We start from the raw sequence: 19,299 nt of genomic DNA, 5'->3' as shown, positions 1-19,299 counted from the left end.
GTCTCTTCTTAAACACCTCCAGTGATGGTGACTCCACCACCTCCCTGGGCAGCACATCCCAATGGCCAATCTCTCTTTCTGTGAAGAACTTCTTCCTAACATCCAGCTTAAATAGGTCTAAAAGGTATGGATTTGTGGGACAAACTCATGCTGTGGCTCATCACTATTAAATTATTTCACGTTGGAGGTCATCCTAAAGCCAAAGCAGTTCCAGTGCAGGCACCACAAGCATCTGGTTGGGTTCAGCAGTAGTGCTTGGTGTCACAGACTCTGCCACTGAGGTTGGTTAACACAAGTTGTTTGTCTTGGCGCTCATACTCCCATGCCCCACATTTAGAGGAGTGTGGGGTTTGGGAGGCTGTTTTGTTTGTAGTTTTCTGTTTGTTTTCTTTCTCAGGGGTCTAATACCACATTCTTCTATGGTGACTCTTCAATATATTTCTATTTACTCTGCAGCCTCGTTTCAGTGAAGGAATAAATAGCCTGCTCTGATTCTTTGGCTTCTACATTCTTCCTTGCACTTTCCTGCTCCAAATGTCAGACTTGAAGTTCTTACTTGTAAAGCTCCTCAAGGGCACATTGCAATTGCTGGGTAGGTCAGGGAAAGATCATGGCTGACAGCTCTGTATAACTGGCTTCCTCCGTTGTGGGGAGTGGGTATTTCTTTTCTCATGTGTGGTAGGTTTAGGCTATGCCTTTAAATTTTTTCACAGATCTTGAGCAAAAAGTAGTAAAATGTAAATAAATCACTATTGGTTGTGCAAAAGGAAAACAAAGGTAATTCTAAACAATCCCACTGGAAGAGATAAGGACCTTAAACTGGTTGTACCAAAACAATCCTTTCTCTCCTCTCGCTTCTTCACTCTGGGGAGAGATACTAACTTGCTTCTGGGAGAGATACTAACTTGCTTCTGCCTGACCTTGGCTGCATTGTTTTGGTATTAACTTCTCTGCTTTTCTGTCCTTTCTCCCTTTTGTACAGGGGGGTCTGGGTAGGCAGGGAAGGAGAAGCCAGTAGCACACCCTGGTCTTTGACCAGGGGGATTCTTGTGCTGTTTATTAATTGTAAATACCTGTAAATATTATAAATCCTGGATATTTTGTACATATCCATTGCATTCCATTGCAGATTGTAGTTTTGCCTGTAAATACAGCTTCCACTTGCTTCCAGCTGGGCTGGCAAACTTAATGTTGGGGGGTGGAATTTCAACCCACCACACCATGGCAGGCACACAGATAAGCCACTGAAAACAAAGCAGCCCTCTAGAGTAGGGGGGGTTGGTCTCTTCTCTCAGGCAACCAGCACCAGAACAAGAGGACACAGTCTCAAGCTGTGCCAGGGGAAGTTTAGGCTGGAGGTGAGGAGAAAGTTCTTCCCAGAGAGAGTTATTAGCCATTGGAATGTGCTGGCCAGGGAGGTGGTAGAGTCACCGTCCCTAGAGGTGTTCAAGAGGGGATTGGAGGTGGCACTTGGTGCCATGGTTTAGTAGTCAGGAGGTGTTGGGTGACAGGTTGGACTTGATGATTGTTGAGGTCTTTTCCAACCTTATTGATTCTATGATTGTGCAAATATGTGATAGAATGTGTTGTAGCTACACTAAGAGTTGGATGGCAAATATAGCTGCATGAAGGGGAGAGAGAAGGTAAAGACTTTTATGCTTGTGGTCCTGAGGGTTATAAGGAAATTAAGCCCTACTGGCTAAGTAGTGGAAGATAGGATTGCCAAACACATTTTTAATGAAAATAAATGTTATTTCAGTTCTTTAATTTGCTATCAATAACTAATGGGCCATAAATGGTCATAAGGGATCCCTCAGGGCCTAAAGGGGTTGGGGCTCAGATGCTGGGCAACTACTGCCTGTCTGGCAGCCATCTGCAGACTGGATCTCAGCAGCCCTGGCCCTGAGGAGAAATCATAGAAAGAAGATTGTGCAATGCCTGAGTCACAATTCCCCTGGTGACTTGACACTACCAGGCTCCTCCTCTCTTTGCCTTAGTCTCCATATTGGCCACTTGAGGATAGTCATAGCGACATGCCTCGCAGGGGGGTCATGGTGATGGCTCTTGTTCCCACAGCCCTTTGGAAAGTTAGTGTGCTGTTCAAGTGCTAAAGAAATCCCCTCCCTGGGAGAGTGTATCCTATGTGCTATCCAGTTGCATCTTTCCAGCTTGAAAACTTTTCAAGCCACTTATCTAACCGGTTCCCACACGGTAATGCATTGCTGCCCCAGGCCTCTGCTCTTGCTTGTCTGCAGCTTCCTTTCTGCTGACCCCTCAGCAGCAGCAGTAAACCAACCTGTGAACACCAGGAGCCTCATCTGCTTTCAAAACCAGGCTTGATGTTTTCAACATTCTCTCTCATTTTCCTGTGTGCAGACTACTGTCTAACATTTCTGGAAAGGCAGCTGGGGACTCCAGCCAAATTCTATGGCATTTTAAAGCTGCACATATGTTTAATATATCTACTACTTCCTTCCCCAGGGCTTCATGCTTCTCTTGCCATTCATCTTTTCATCCTGTATGCATAGAATATGAGTTATCTACAGCACTGCTACCATGATATATAGCATTTCCCAACACCTACATGGCAAACCCATTAGAAACTAACTCCTGCAGCGTGAATGTTCTGCCTGGTGGGAACCAATCATTAAAAAAAAAAGTACTTTTCCCATTCTGAATTATGAAAAGGCAACAGAAGGAGATGCACCTCCCTTCTCAGTTAGTTTTCTGACCCTGAGAAGAAGTAGAAGTCAAAAAAAAAATAATAATCAGGGGAGCTGCATTGATCTGAGAAAAATGGAAGGCAATGCTAGTTTAAACAGCACAGGATCACAGGATGTTAGGGGTTGGAAGGGACCTCTGGAGATCTTCCAGTCCAACCCCCCCTACCAGAGCAGGATCATAGACTGTAGCACAGGTCACACAGGAACACATCCAGATGGGGCTTGAAAGTCTCCAGAGAAGGAAACTCCACAACCTCTCTGTGGCAGCCTGTTCCAGTGCTCTGTGACCCTCACAGAAGTAAAGAAGTTCCTCCTCATGTTGAGGTGGATCCTCCTGTGCTGTAGTTTATATCCTCTGTCCCTTGTCCTGTCATAGGGTGCAAGTGAGTCCCCTCCCTCTTGACCCCCAGCCCTCAGATGTTTATCAACATTCATTAAATCCCCTCGCAGTTTTCTCTTCTCCAGACTAAGCCCCAGGTCTCTCAGCCTCTCCTCACAGGGCACATGCTCCAGTCCCACAGTCATCCTGGTAGCCCTCTGTTGGACTCCAGTAGATCCCTGTCCCTCTTGTCCCCAGATTGAGAGCTGGTGAGGTGGAACTCCCATAACTAGTATAGTGGCAACAGGGCAGTGCCCCTCAAATCGTGTGTGGAAAAGGAAGGAAGGACAAGGGTTGACTTCTCCCAAAGTTGTAACTGCCTTCTGCAGCAGTGGGTATAATAACAGACTGTCATTAACACCAAGCAAACACAGGCTTGGAATAAAAGCAGCAAATGAATGAGGATGCCAGAGTTTCCTTGCCCACTGCTGTCTTACAGCCGTTCTTCCACTCTCCTGCTCACCCCCGGTGTTGGGAGTGCCCGCCAGGCATGCAGTGAGAGGGTACAAACACCTTCAGTCAACAGCAGCTAATGACAGCCCTGTAACCACAGCTCAGCTGCAGTCTAAAGCATTTTGTTGATCCTCCTACTTTAAGGCTGTGTGAAGTTTTTCATACACTTGAATATTTTTGGGTGCTATAAATACAGAAGCTGTACGAGTAGCACAAAGATGAATGCAGAAGAAGGAAGTTTGCTTGGGGAAGACAGATGTAACTTGTTTCTCCTCTGCTGCAAAGCAAAACCAGGCAAATTTATCCACTTCCATGATCAAGGCTAGCTATGTAAAGATGTACACTCTTTCCCTTTTCAGCCAGTGTGAAGCTGGCTTCTGACAATGACTGTCTGAAGAAGTCAATCTTTGGAGCATCCTCGAAGTTCAAGCCAGAGAATGGTTTCCAGGCCACTAAGAACCACTTCAGAGTGGCTGTTCCTTGCCACATCACATCACTGCTGTCAGGTAATCTCACCTGGATCTCATGCACTGAGCCTTTAATGCTGCAATAACAGTATTGGCAAAGGGTAACAAAGGAGCTGGAGATGAGAAACAGAGATGGGAGGAAGCACCAAGGGAAGAGGATGAGACAGCAACTGTAAATATGAAGTTTTCATGTAATGTACAAAGCAGAAACGATTCCACCACATACAGGTTTTAGGGCACAAGTACTAAACTGGCAAGAAGAAAGGGAAGGGTAACAGTAGAGAAGAAATGAAGTAAAGAAAGTATATGCAAGTCAAGGGGTAGACAAGGACCCCAGATATCAAGGAGGTAAAGAACAAGTTTGTGGAAGAATAAAAATCCTAGCATTTCTGAAAGGACTCATTAAGGTCAGCAGCCAGAGAGGTACCAGTGAGCTGGTAGGGAACAGCAGACCAGCCAGAAACACTGCAAGGCTTTGCAGTAAAAGCTAGCAAAGCATTCCTGGAACTCCCCCAGGAAGATTCTCTGTTGTCTCTTGCAACGACCACAGGAGATAGGAGTGGGCAGGATGGCTCTCTTATCAAGGCAAGAGCTGCAGGGGGTGGCTGGGCCCAGGCCTGGAGAAAAATCTGTGCTGCAGACATAAATCTTGAATCCTGGCATTCCTCCCCCAGTAATCAAACAGCTGGCTATATTTAGCCCAACCTAAACAGAAACAAAGAACAGCAGGACTACTCTTAGCTCTAACAGCTGCCACCAGCTGCTCAGAGAGGATGCAGGTAGAGCCGATGTCAGATGTGGTTAAATGAGATGGAACAGGGAAGGTAGTTATGCTTGAATGAACAATGCTGGCATTTGGCTAGAGGAATTCTGCATTTTATTATTCCTTGGTTAGCCAGAAGGAAGATCAAATGTCGAGCTGAGCATGAATGCCTTCTGCACCAAGGGCAAGGCTACAGTGAACCATGGACAGGAAAACAACAAGAGGAAAGGGAGAAAGTAACAGATGCAAGTAGATGGTCTCGTCACTCAGAGCAAATGCTTCTGTGTCCAGCCCAAGTTCTTGGTGCTCCCTGTCTTCACTTTTAGCATAACAAGAATCAACAAATGCAGTGCTGAGAAATTTCAAGGAAGGCTGGTTGTCCCACAGCTGCTGACAAAGAACTTGTATCTGTGTGGTAAGGATAGTAGGGCTTTTCCAAGTAGCATCCTCGGGGTTCCCACAGGTACAGCTGATCCCAGCAGCACTCTGTACTTGGTTGATGCACAATTTGCCTATCCTAAAATGCACATGCTTGGGCTACCACATGAGCAGTATCTCTCCTTGATGGCATAGCAAGAACTCTCAGGGCCACACATTCATAGGTGACAGTGATTTCTCCCCCTCTACTCCGCTCTGGTGAGACCCCACCTGGAGTAATGCATCCAGTTCTGGAGCCTCTATTATGAGAAGGATCTGGACATGTTAGAACATGCCCAGAGAAGGGCCATGAGGATGGTCAGAGGGCTGGAGCTGCTCTGCTATGAGGACAGAATGAGGGAGTTGGGGCTATTCAGTCTGGAGAAGAGAAGGCTCTGAGGAGACCTACTTGTGGCCTTCCAGTATCTGAAGGGGGCTACAAGAAGGCTTGGAAGGGACTTTTTAGGGTGTCAGGGAGTGACAGGACTGGGGGAGATGGAAAAAAACTAGAAATGGGTAGATTGAGATTGGATGTTAGGATGAAGTTCTTCCCCATGAGGATGGTGAGAAAGTGGAACAGGTTGCCCAGGGAGGTGGTGGAAGCCTCATCCCTGAAGATTTATAAGGCCAGGCTGGATGTGGCTGTGAGCAACCTGCTGTAGTGTGAGGTGTCCCTGCAGGGGGGTTGGAACTAGATGATCCATGAGATCCCTTCCAACCCTAACAATTCTATGGTTTATGTCACTGGTCCATGAGCCCAGGACTCACCCACTATATAGGTATCACATCCTCCACACAGGCATCAGTGTCATCCACTGGACTGGAGTGTGGAAAGGTCATGTTAATGCAACTGGTTGCTCACAGTATTATCTGCTCCAGTGTGACTCATTTGGATGCTTGGGGGAGAATAAAAAAAAATACAAAATGCCTCACTCAGAGTCACCTAATTGCTGTTCCATTTCTACTAGCAGGTACAGTACCTTTAGTGAACCTGTACCTGGCTGGAAATCATAAAACAGGAGGATGCAAAAAGTAGGATTGCTTAATAAATACTTTGCCAATGAAGTATTAGGAGACATTTGATTCAGTAGGTATTAAGCTTGCTCACACCTTGAGTACTGTGTCCAGTTCTGGGCCCCTCAGTTTAAGAAGGACATTGAGACTATTGAAAGTGTCCAGAGAAGGGCAACGAGGCTGGGGAGAGGCCTTGAGCACAGCCCTATGAGGAGAGGCTGAGGGAGCTGGGGTTGCTCAGCCTGGAGAAGAGGAGGCTCAGGGGAGACCTTATTGCTCTCTACAACTACCTGAAGGGTGGTTGAAGCCAGGAGGGTGTTGGTCTCTTCTCCCAGGCAACCAGCGCCAGAACAAGAGTATCACAGTATCACTAAGGTTGGAAGAGACCTCAAAGATTATCCAGTCCAACCTGTCACCACAGACCTCATGACTAGAAGCGGACACAGTCTCAAGCTGCACCAGGGGAAGTTTAGGCTGGAGGTGAGGAGAAAGTTCTTCACAGAGAGAGTCATTCACCATTGAAATGTGCTGCCCAGGGAGGTGGTGGAGTCACCATCCCTGGAGGTGTTCAAGAGGGGATTGGACGTGGCACGGTTTAGTCATGAGGTCTGTGGTGACAGGTTGGACTTAATGATCTTTGAGGTCCCTTCCAACCTTGGTGATTCTGTGATTCTGTGATCACTGACTAATCACTTCAGCATCTGGTTGTCCTTGCTGTTCTTAGGAACAGTGTGTAAAAGCAACCAGTGTGGAAACAAAAAAATACCCCTCAAAACACAAACAAACAGACAAAAATCCAGCACCACCCCCTAAAAAACCACCCTCAAACGTAAAATCCAGTCTCCTTCCACCCACATTTCTGGATTTCAGAGGCACCTTATCACAGCAATCCTCCCCAGACACATCAGTTGGTATAGCATGGGCTTTGAAGCTTTTGTGGTAGCTTTCCCTGCCTCACTAGCAGAGCTGTGAGCTTGATGACTAATAACTCCTTAATATCTCATGTTTCTTCACCAGAAGTCCCCAAAATGAAACCAGTGGGAGAAAACAGATGAGCAGGGATTTGTGGAGCTGAAAATCACTTTGAAATGGGCTTCTTTCCCAGTAATCCACACTCTTTTTTTGATAGGGGGGTGCTGGAGTGGTGTGGTGGTGATGCTGGATTCAGTGTTGTTCCCCATCTGCCCAGACTTAGCAACTGGGAAGAGATGCCTGGTAGTGCATTTCAGACATATTCCCAAATAATGAAAAGAAAATACAGATTTGTTGCAGGCCTCTCTGGCCTGGCTGCTTCTTGAATTTGTTCTGCAGGAACTTTCAAATCCAGGTGAGATCTTCTTCGTGCTGGAACATGTCCAGAGCCACAAGGATGATCAGAGGGCTGGAGCTCCTCTCCTGTGAGGACAGACTGAGAGAGTTGGGGTTGTTCAGTCTGGAGAAGAGAAGGCTCCAAGGAGACCTTCTTGTGGCCTTCCTGCATCTTTAGAGGGCTACAAGAAAGCTGGGAAGGACTTCTTAGGATGTCAAGTAGTGATAGGACTAGGGGGAATGGAGCAAAGTTAGAAGTGGGTAGATTGAGATTGGATGTTAGGAAGTTCTTCCCCATGAGGGTGGTGAGACACTGGAACAGGTTGCCCAGGCAGGTGGAAGCCTCATCCCTGGTGGTTTTTGCAGCCAGGCTGGATGTGGCTGTGAGCAACCTGCTGTAGTGTGAGGTGTCCCTGCCCATGGCAGGGGGGTTGCAACTAGATGATCCTTGAGATCCCTTCCAACCCTGACAATTCTATGATTCATGTCTGAGATGGGGCAGGCTCTTTGCAGGATGGCATTTACTGATGCCTTTTTACTCATCACCTAACCTCCAACATTCTGTGATTCTTGCCCAAATGCAAGCATCTGAGCTTCTGCTGGATCAAAAGGTGACAACAGCTCCATGTCTCATGTACCTCATTGCATAAGAAGATGTTTTGCATAGCTGCCTAGAAGCAGACACACATTTACTGGGGGAGCTTTAGTATCTTCATATCTTTAGTATGCTTAAGCACCAGTAGGAACCACACACACTTCCATGCCACATACCACAGCTGCAGTGCACAGCTCATCCAGACACACGAGAACTGCCCATGGCTGGGCACGCAGAAACTTGGACTATTCAGCCTGGCACACAGAGAGCAAAAAGGCAAGTTGGACAGCACATGCTGCAGCTGGACATTTTCTTCTTTTCTTGGCCAAAATAGAAAGGCTGCTAAGCAGAAGTATTTTGAGTATTCATAGTCAACTGAATTATGAGCTGGAAAAGCATCAACCGTGCAGTGCTATCCAGTACATGCCCTTATTTTCTCCTCCTGCTTCATACATTTTCACTCCTCTTTAGCTTTCTGGGCACGTATTGTACCTTGTGATAACATGGAAGAACAAGGCCTTTAAGTCTCTATTAATTGTTACTACTGTATTTTCAAAAGGAACTCTTCAGGAAATGCTAACTTTTGTTACCATAGGAATGAAGTCGCAGGATTCGGCAGAAGAACAATTCAATCAGCAGTGTTTAAGTAAATCACTTCGTATTTAATCCTCCACTCTCTCCAAATTCCTCTTGGACATAAAGACTTTTAAAGCTCTCTCTCCCTCTCAGTGATGCTTGACTCTAGCCCAAATTAGGAGGTGCAGCCCTGTTATCTATAGCAGGGATTTGGAATGTCCCTTCCCACCCACAGTGTCTCCTCTTCTTCCCAAGCGAAGCAGCAGCAAAGTGCTCCTTGGCTCAGGCAGAGATCCTCATCTGTTTTGTTGATGGTTTGTTGTTAGTTTGGGGGGGTTTCAGCTAGCTGAAAGACATGTTCATGCAATTTTTATGCAATAAGAACTGGGTGAATGGTGGAGCATCCAGCCCACTGTACAAGAGCAGGCTGGGATCCTTATACCTGATGAACTTGCCCAGGTAGCTTGCCCAGATGAGCTGCCCAGTGATTTACTACTGAGTGTAATTCTGAACTAAGTGGCTTACTAGAGCACTCTCACCTGCCTCTGCCTGTGTTAGTTTGCTTCTCCTCCTCTTTTTCAAAGGATTAAGTCTACATTAAATAAACACCAAAACAGGACAGGTTTGTTGGTTAGCAATTCTGCTGGCCTTCTCCAGCAGGTAGAAGGAGACCAGGCAAGGAAGGAGCACACAGGAGGACGCTCAGACTTGCTTTACCCCCATTTGTTTTTCAAACCTTTGAACCACAAAAACTTCACAAGCAGCAAGAAAGTAGAGAAAAGTTTTGGTTTCCCTTGCTTTTGCTCTTTTTTTCTTTTTCTTTCTTTTGAGATGCTATCATTATTCTGACATCCCCACCTCATATCTGAAGGATTTTGGATTAGTCAGAAGAGACTTTAGAGGAGAAGAAGGAATCTTGTATCATATTAAACAGCTGTCTAGCATTAATGACGAGATTAGGGTGCTCCTCAGCTCAGGAATGGTAACAGTTCTATTGACTCTCACAATGCATGAGGGCCAGCTTTAATTCTCCACACGTCCTGAAGCACAACACTCCTCTCTTCACAGCTCCTTTGACTCACTGATCCAAAGTAGCAGTCAGGAACTGGAAGAGAAACCTTTCCAGGACATTACAATGTGCGTCTGTAACTTCACAGATGCTGTCAGGTGGTGAAGCCACTTCCAGATTAAGAACCTAATGCCTGGTTTTTCCTCAGCAAAACAAGATGAGCCAAGAAAGCAAGCCAGTGACCATATTTTGGCACGGCTTTTTTGGCAACTACGGTGGCCCTTATTTATCGCCCAATGTCTCCTTTTCTTTGCACGAATATAGTGTGCTCCAGCATTCTGCCTTGCATTCCTGCTTCCAGAGTCTGGCTTATCTTTCAGCTGTCTGGCCAAGCCTACTCAGCTAACCTACAGCTACAGGATCCTGTCTCAACAACTCATCACAAACTGATCACAGGGACAGGGAATTGTAAAGACAGACACTAGCTACACTGATATAGCAGAATCACACAGGATCACAGAATTGTCAGGCTTGGAAGGGACCTCAAGGATCATTAAGATCCAACCCCCCTGCCATGGGCAGGGATACCTCACACTAGATCAGGTTGCTCAGAGCTCCACCCAGCCTGGCCTTAGAAACTTTCAGGGATGAGGCTCCCACCGCCTCTTTGGGCAGCCTGTTCCAGCATCTCACCACCCTCACGGTGGTGGAGCAAGGTACTATCTGTATGTTGTGTGCAGCTCTGCTTTTAGCAAAGGTGTAGCAGCATTTTCACAGCTTCCCACTGTTGCTACTGTTGGCTGCAGGCGTAGAGGTATTTTCAGACACACACACACTCCCTCCCCCCTGCCTCACACACACTGATTCCTCTGGAGCTGGCTGAGCTGTTGAAACTGGATCCTTTTATGGGAACATACAAGAGGGGTTTTCATAAGCAAGCTAGAGATTCTGGGAGGCACAGTTACTGCTCTTGTCGAGGTATCTGACAGCACTGTGTTGTTTCTCCATCCCTTTAAGCTCACCTTGCTGTGCTGCCCACTTATTTGCGCCATCACTTCCACTCAGACTCACATGTGTGGTCACAGTCGAAATGGAAGGGTCTTAGTCATATTTTATGTAACACTTCCTTGCACCTCAAAGAGAGGAAAAAATGAAAGAGAGAGGAGGACTCCAAAGGACTAGGATGTTTCTGTTGGCTTTTCATTGAAAATTATCTCCCACACAGCTCGAGGACTATAGGAAAAATATTTCTACCAGAAAATCCGACTCTAGTGAGGTCTACAAAGAAGGAAACAAACAGGTAAAAAAGGTTGATGCTGTGTTGCTGAGGCATTTGAACTTAACTGGTAGTTTTGTGTTTCACTGGCAATTTTGTACTTTTTTTAAATATAAGCTCTCAAATTATTAGGAATATCAGAGGGGTGGGGTGGAGGTCTTTCAGTGTTTCAGTTTTCCTGCAAAAAACTTCCACATCCTCTGGCATTATTTCGAATCCAGCCAAAGGACTGGAGAACCACAGAAACCATCAACTGAATGCAAGACAAATCAGAAGGAGAACCACTGAAGTTACTTGCAAAACTTGGCCAGGACAGCGGAATACAAAAGAGGGCTGGGGTGGGCGCAGCAGGGGAGAAAGAACAATTCAAGCTCCTCCCAGTGTATTTTCAGCATTCCCTCAGGTATTTCATTGCTAAAAAAAAAAAAAGGTAAAATTCAATCTGCTTTGTCTTTGTGGAAGCAGTACAATCTCTAACAACCTCTGCCTCACATATGCCTTTTTTTCCTGAAGGCTATCAAAGCTACCTCGCTGGTAAGCGTTCTGGTAAAATACCTTCTGGCTAAATGTGCGTCTAGAAACAAACTGTTCTGAAGTTAATGAAACTATAACACATTTACAAGCCAGAACCTTGGCAATTCTAACACAAGATACTATTCTAATACTTTGGGAAACCAGAGCAGCTGAGATCCTAGCCTGACGCTCCCAGCAGCACATCCTGCCTCCCGGATTTTCTTATGCATGTTTCTCTAAAATAAACACTATCTTACAATTCCCAAACTGGCACAGGAGGAGCAAGATGAGACTCAGTCTCTTTGTTTCCTCGCCCCGTGGTGCAAGGACATGTTAGAGTTGTCCTGTAGCCAATGCACAAGTCAATGCACCCCCATCCCCCCCAAACTACTTGAAACCCTCATGTTATGCTCCTTGCCTCACCAAAGGCAAGGCTGCCTGTAGAAATGGATTTTTAATATCTATGGGGAGCCCTTGTGTTTCTACCCTATGAACTCACCAGACTATGTTAATGTCTCAAAAGATCTCTCCATATGCAAACTTTACCCATTGTCATTTCCTTGGCAAACGTGTAAATCCGAGAGAGCACCGAGATTGAAAGCCTTTGACTTGCTCAGTTTAACTTTTCCCATGGAAATCCACCAGAATTACAGCTACTACAGAAGTCATCCAATATTTAACAGAGGATGTGATCTTAGAGGGTAGGGAGCACAGCATAAACACCTTCATCTAACACAAGCTATGAAGAGGCAAATTAAATCTTACTAATTCTATTGCAATTGAAAAGAGGAATCTTGCCAACTCACTTCATGAGAAGTGGGACTGAGCTGGGGTGGGAAGCTGCTTGGCTGTGGGTTTGGGGTTTTTTTAATTATAAAAATACTTTTTATTCTGGAGAACCTGGAGAAAAAACTGTGGAAGTCAAGGAAGAGAGAACTCCTGGCCTGATCTCTGACCACCCTTACAACATTAAGTTCACAGCTGTCCTTTTCAACAGTGTTTGTCTGCACAGAGGGAGCAAAAAGTTACCTGATGACAAGCAGGAGGAAAAGAAAAGCAGACAACAGACATACCTGACTTGCCCACGCCAGCTCGACCAAAGATCGCCAGCTTCACTTCTGCACTCTTAGCCATGCTGGAACGAGCAGAGTGGCAACAAATTCACTCAGTTATCAAAAGTGAAGCAGAAGAACTGTTCCCAGCTCCTGTCCTCGGCTTCACCGTGTCATTGTGACGTCAATGCAGAGCCTAAGGAAGAACACCATGAGGATGCAGCTGCAAGCCGTGCTCTCCCTCAACCTCCCTCCCTCCCTCCCTCTCCCCCTACACTTTTTTCTTTTTAAATAGTCATGACAATTCCTGCTTTAAACATTGCAGTAATACCACTGACACATTTGGCACTGTGAGCAAAACCTACCTTCAGCTTTCTAGCTCTCGCTGTTCCTTTCACACCGGCACTGTAATATTGCAAAAAGGTACACAACAACCCAAAGTACCTGCCTCACCACGTTCCTTATTTTCCTTTCTCTCTCAGCTGCAGTTGCTTGTATTTACTATATTTGCCTCAACCCCAATGAATTAGTTTTCTGCAGAGCATAGCTAAAAGCACTCACTAATAGTGTTCGAGCCCTCCAGTTCCAGAAAGGTTTCAATTATTCAGCTGCAGCTGCCTAAAAACCACAAAGCACTTGTACCTTGCCCATTCTGCCACACAAATCTGTACCCAGAGGTTCTCTTTTGCTCCTTGTTTAAACTGTCTCAGCTCATACATAAACATTTGGCAAAGCATGGGGTTAGAAAAAGGATGCCAGAATTTCTGGCAATACGTTTTTACCAGGCCACGTGGGAATTAGCTATATTCACAGCTTTGCTGCATGACCTTGAGCAACTCACCTGACACTCCATCTTCTTGAATTCTCTAAGCTGGACAGTAAAAAATGTACCAGTACCTGTCACTGTAGACTGCTTTAAGATCTTGGGTGAAAAAAAACAAAAAGGCAACTGGGATGATGACCCTCAGCCCTGACCAAAGCATCCAAAATACAGTCTCCCTTTAAAACAGGGTAGAACTTTACTTGTGAATGCAACCTGTTATGAAGCTCTGCTGTTGTGCTGAAGTATCCACTTTAGCCATAAAGTGACACAGGAAGCTATGTCAATATTACCCGCTCCACATCAAACTCCATTTCAAACATGTTTCTTGACATAAATACCCAAGGCTTTTGCCTGTAACGAAAACCTTACGAAAAGGAGGAGTAAAGTCGCCTTACATAGGGAAAGGTCCCAAATCATCTCTGACATCTTTATGCTCCTGATTAATCTAGTAAATATCAGACTACACTCCCTTTGCGTGAGCAGCAAGAAGCATGAAGTGCTTCAGAAGCTGTATCACCCAGCAGGGTGGGTGGGCGACTAGGGGATCCCAGCATTTCCCTCCCACGACAGCTCCCGGTCGCATGCCGATACCTACCCCAGAGCGGCAGGGCTGTGAGCCCCAGCCGCTGCCTGCGGCAGGACCCGCTGCTCCCCGCCGGCACTGCTCCCCGCGCCGGGCGCTCCGCGCCGCCGCCCGCCCCTCGCCGGCAGGGATATTTGACATTTCTATGTAGATACTGACTCGACACCGCCTGCCCCGGAACTTCAGGTGGGCTCTGCTCCCCGGCCCGGTCCCGGCAGGTGCCGTACGGCCGGCGCAGGGCGGCTTCCGCGGCTGCGGTTCCTGCCGCTCCCTGGCACGCCCGGCTCCGCGGCGCTGCGGGCACCGTGCCCCCCGTGCCGCATCTTCCCACTCACGCTCCTCTCCACGCCCCCGGCCCCCACCCGCTCCTCTCCTCCCTTCTCCCCTCACCCGCAGAGAAGCCTCGCGGGCGCGCACAGCTCCTCGCTGCCCGCCCGGCGCTCACCTCCTTGCGAGCGGCGCGGAGGGGCCACGCTCGGCGGTGCCCGGGCTGCGCCGCGGCGCTCGGCGAGGGAGGCGCGGCCCGGCTGGGGGCGCGCCCGCGCTCTGGCCGGAGGCAGCGGCACGGCCGCACAATGCGGAGGGGCCGCCCGGCGGCAGCTCCCGCAGCGCTCGCCGCGGCCTCGCAGCACTGCTGCGCCCCCTGCGGGCCGCTGGCCGCAGCACGCCCGCCCGGACACGGACGTGCGGGAGGTGGCGGACGCCGGGCCGAATGTGCCAGGGAGCGGCGGGGGGTGCCCGGCGGGACACGGAGGGTGGTAAAGTGGCATCGTCCCCTCTGGGCAGACTCTTACAAGAGTAATCCCGTACCCGGCGCGGTGTCCGAGTTTGACGGTAACACATCCTGTAGTTAACACATCTTGTAGTTATGTGGGACCGGGACAGTTTCTCTGGCCGAGGGCTTGCTGCTGGACCCAGCCCTTTCTCCTCCACCGTGTAATTTAACATTTCAAGTACTCAATTTGCCTCCCCCTTATTTGCTCACCACTGCTCACCAGTACCACCCAGTATAACTCCATACAGAAGCAGAGATCCTCTCCCTGGCCTGTCAAAGGTAATAGATAAGTGATGGTAAGGTTGATGCCTTACGGAATCACAGAATGGTCTGTGTAGGAAGGCACCTCCGAAAGTCATCCAGTCCAACCCGCTCTGCAGTCAGCAGGGACATCCTCAACTAGATCAGGTTGCCCAGAGCCCTGTTGAGCCTCAACTTGAATATCTCCAGGGATAGGGCCCCAACCACCTCCCTGGGCGCCTGTTCCGGTGTTCCGCTACCCTCATGGTAAAGAACCTGTTCCTAACATTCTTGTTGGACACCTTTCCAGTAGCATCAGCTTTTGATATGGCACTCTTCCTTCTGCCATCCCAGCTCATGGCAAAGGAAAGCACTGGCATTTCCATTTGCAAATGGGCAAAACAAACCATGTCATTACACCAGTCCCTCCAAGAGGGTAGTAGTGTCAGAGCCAGGGATCAAGTTCTGCAATTATAGGACCCAATTCACTGGACAACTCTTACTTCCTTGTTTATTAAACTACTAATTAAACATTAGTAACAGATGTGAACCAGAGCTGGAAAGCACTTAAATGTTCAGTTGACGTTCCTACTCTGTTTCAGTTCCAGCACAGATCTGAATGCGATATGGCTACAAGAAGAAGCTCTCTCCTCTGCATCTTTCTTGATGTAAAATTGAACACATTTGAAATAGAATAGATCATCTGTGATGCCAGTCTCTCTCCAAGAGCACGTTAAGCATTTAGGTTGCAGGCTGGTAGTCCTGAGGAGAAAAGAATACCTACTGTTCCTTCCAAGCTGTGCCCAGCTGCAGGCATTCAGGAGCAGGTCTTAAAATAGTTGTATTACATATCGTTCAAAGGCAAAAAAAAATAGAAGGCAGATGTGAAAGCAGCAGTGTGGTTTCTGCTTTACTTGTTAAAAATAAATGCTGAGGCTTTAAGCCTTTCTCTCTCTGTTTGGTTTACATAATTTAGAGGGATTAGCTTTTTCCATCCTCCTAAGAGAGCAACTGGTGAGTGTCTATTTTGCATCTGGAGAAATGTGTGCTAGTCTCGAGGCCTGACATTTGTTTTGTGTCTATGGAATTCACCCTGCATGGGGCTGTCAAATTAAATACGATAACTGGCTTTTCCAAAGCAGCAGATAATTTATTGGCCATTAAAAACCCTGGTGGCAGTGCAGTCTGCTTGCTCTGAAGTCTCTTATTGGTGCCAGGGCATAAGAATGTCATAAACACTAATTGTGGACACAGGCAAAGGTTTCAGATGGTTGAGACCAAAAGGGCTGGTCCAGGGCTGCTTGAGTTGCTCTTTGTACTCACTGTACTTTTCATACATGCTGGTGATGGGTTTGGGGGTTTTATTCTACACAAAATAGGTATTTGAAAACCTCCAGTTTTGCTCCTATAGACCAGGGACCACCTTGCTGTGTCACATGCAGTGGTTTGTTGGCAGTTGTGGCTGACATGTTGTATTTTCTCAATGCTTTTGCTATGTCTTAAAATCATAGAATCAATAAGGTTGGAAAAGACCTCAAAGATCAAGTCCAACCTGTCACCCAAGACCTCATGACTACTAGACCATGGCACCAAGTGCCACGTCCAATCCCCTCTTGAACACCTCCAGGGACGGTGACTCCACCACCTCCCTGGGCAAAATGTGCCTGTGGGTATTATCCCCACATGACTAACAAGATCAAGATTTTCCTCTGAGAAGATCATCATGTGGATGACCTCCTGAACAGCTGGGCAGGTTCCTTTTTTGCCCTTCCATCTTATGAAAATTCAGGAGAAGGGAAGCAAAGCAGAACATACATGGGATCTGACCCCAGATGCTCTGTGTGCTGTCAGTCTGAATTCAGCCTGATCCAGCCACATGTCTTAGGTTTCTTCCTCTTGCCCCTTGTATCTTTGTTGAATCAGTGTTTCACAGCCTTCATTCACTGCTGAAATACCACTTTGGTACATTTAAAAATATTATTCTTGTCTCACCAAGAAAAGGAGCAGTCCCAGCACAAAGACTAGCTGGTTTGATGGGAATTATTGGCTGGAGTTGAGCTGAGTGAAATTCAGTCCTTTTAGTAGGCTCCTTTTCTACAGTGTACCTCAGAGCTGCGAGGTCTCTCTGCCTACAGTCATCAGTGAGTTTATTTGTGACTTTCTGACTCCTAGGGCCAACACTGAGCCTTGTAATGGGGCAGACCTTATCTCCCTTGGTAAACCCAGGCACTGCAAATGTGTTGCTGCTGAAGAGTTGGGCCCATCATGTTGTGAACCTGTGGCTGCAGGTCCATGACAGTGTAGTTGCAAGGCCTGCACCATGGGCTTGCACCTCACTATGAAAGGGTTACAAGCTTAGCTTCCTGGTTACATCTCTTTTGGCTTAGGACCAATGGTTCAGAGAAAGAATTTTGGTTCATTTACGGTTTGGTAAATCCCTACAGTCAGCTTGTGTCTACAGTCAGAGCTTCAGACCTACCCTTGTGGACTAGAAACCCTAAAGGCTAAGGGGAAAGTAATGAATGCAAGTAACTTGAAATGCAAATGAAGCCACAGGCTCTCAGGTCAAAGCAAATGCTGTTTCAGGATTGATTAACTGAGGGGTATCCAAGAAAGGTAGGGTTGACAGATGTATCCTAGAAAGGCTCACCATTTTAAGCACCACTAAATAGCACTTCACTGACTTGCCAAAGTCCAGAGTGTTCTTTCCACCTAATCTGAAGGTGCTCCTTGCTTTTGTCAAACACCTCTACTGGCTTAGCATTTTCATTCTGGATGCTTATGGTGTATTGTATGGAGGTGCTTCTGTAGTGAAAGACAAAGGTGTTTCCTTCCTGAAAGGTGGGAGGGAGGACTGGTGTGACACTGCAGGCCTGACAGCGAACATGTAAGGAGGACATATGGACCAGGAAAGGAATGCTGAAGCTGTGTTTGCTGGTTTTTTCTGAAGCTGGAAATCCCATTACAGATGCCAAGTTTTCATGTTTCAATAACTTCCAAAACAAGATTTGGCCATGGAGTTTGATGAGACTCATGAGAGAGACAACAGAGACCTAATAGAGAAGGTCATCTAGAAGTCTCTGAATCCTACAGAAATGAGTGGCATTTCATCTGGGGAGCAGATCATGCCATTGGTGACATGGACAAGGAAACAGACTCCTCTGATATGATTCCTCCAGTGAGGAAGGCATTGCTGTGCTTACAACTACTGTCTTTACTGATGCTGTAGAAATGCATAGAATCATAGAATCAATAAGGTTGGAAAAGACCTCAAAGATCATCAAGTCCAACCTGTCACCCAAGACCTCATGACTACTAAACCATGGCACCAAGTGCCACCTCCAATCCCCTCTTGAACATCTCCAGGGATGGTGACTCCACCACCTCCCTGGGCAGCACATCCCAATGGCTAGCAACTCTCTCTGTGAAAAACTTTCTCCTCACCTCCAGCCTAAACTTCCCCTGGCATAGCTTGAAACTGTGTCCTCTTGTTCTGGTGCTGGTTGCCTGGGAGAAGAGACCAACCCCCACCTGGCTACAACCTCCCTTCAGGTAGTTGCAGACAGCAATAAGGTCTCTCCTGAGCCTCCTCTTCTCCAGGCTAAACAACCCCAGCTCCCTCAGCCTCTCCTCACAGGGCTGTGCTCAAGGCCTCTCCCCAGCCTCGTTGCTCTTCTCTGGACACCTTCAAGAGTCTCAATGTCCTTCTTAAACTGAGGAGCCCAGAAGACACAGTTGAGATCTGCAGTAAGGATTGCTCTAGAGCAAAGCACACCTGGTCAGAGATAGATCCTTCTCTCAAACAACCCATCAGTGACTTGGTTTACTTTTTTTTTTTCACCCTTCCAGCACTCTCGGAATCACAGAATTCAGAACCACTGAATGCTTTAGGTTGGAAGGGACCTTTAAAGGTCATCTAGTCCAACCCCCCTTGCAGTAAGCAGAGACACCTTCAACTACAGCACAAGTTGCTCAGAGCTCTGTCCAGCCTGACCTTGAATGTTTCTAGGGATAGAGCACCTCTCCAGGCAAGCTGGGACAGAGTTTCTCAATGTAAAAAAATTCTTCTTTGCAACTAAATCTCTCTTTCCACTTAAAAACATCACCCCTTGCCCTGCCATAACAGGCCCTGCTAGAGGTCTGTCCCCATCTTTCTTACAGGCCTCTTTAAGTACTGAAAAGCTGCCCTAAGATCTCCCCAGGGCCTTCTCTTCTCCAGGCTGAACAACCCCAACTGTCTCAGCCTGTCCTCCCAGCAGAGGGGTTCCAGCCCTTCAGGTTGTTGTCCCTCCCATCTGCTGCCAGCTGATGCCTCCTCAATTTCCAGCTCAGA

The 19,299-nt window shown here is 47.2% G+C and overlaps 1 protein-coding gene across 2 annotated transcripts in view; it reads right to left on the bottom strand.

Moving 5' to 3' along the window:
- Positions 1 to 14,433, bottom strand: part of RERG (RAS like estrogen regulated growth inhibitor) — a 142,261-nt gene extending 127,828 nt beyond the window's left edge. The window contains exons 1-2 of one of the 2 annotated variants that reach the window (XM_054167970.1): positions 14,397 to 14,433; positions 12,567 to 12,741 (exon numbers count right to left, since the gene is read on the bottom strand). In XM_054167970.1, coding sequence (XP_054023945.1) covers positions 12,567 to 12,627 — 61 coding nt within the window. In that variant the 5' untranslated portion in view covers positions 12,628 to 12,741; positions 14,397 to 14,433. Of the gene's footprint in view, positions 1 to 12,566; positions 12,742 to 13,963; positions 13,983 to 14,396 lie in introns of those variants that run through there. The other variant, XM_054167969.1, reaches the window with a different exon arrangement.
- Positions 14,434 to 19,299: the final 4,866 nt, after the last annotated feature.

The sequence above is a fragment of the Dryobates pubescens genome, chromosome 15 (genome assembly GCF_014839835.1).
Source record: "Dryobates pubescens isolate bDryPub1 chromosome 15, bDryPub1.pri, whole genome shotgun sequence".
Taxonomy (NCBI): domain Eukaryota; kingdom Metazoa; phylum Chordata; class Aves; order Piciformes; family Picidae; genus Dryobates; species Dryobates pubescens.
The sequence above is the reverse complement of the archived record's forward strand: the minus strand, read 5'-3'. Positions and strand labels throughout refer to the sequence as shown.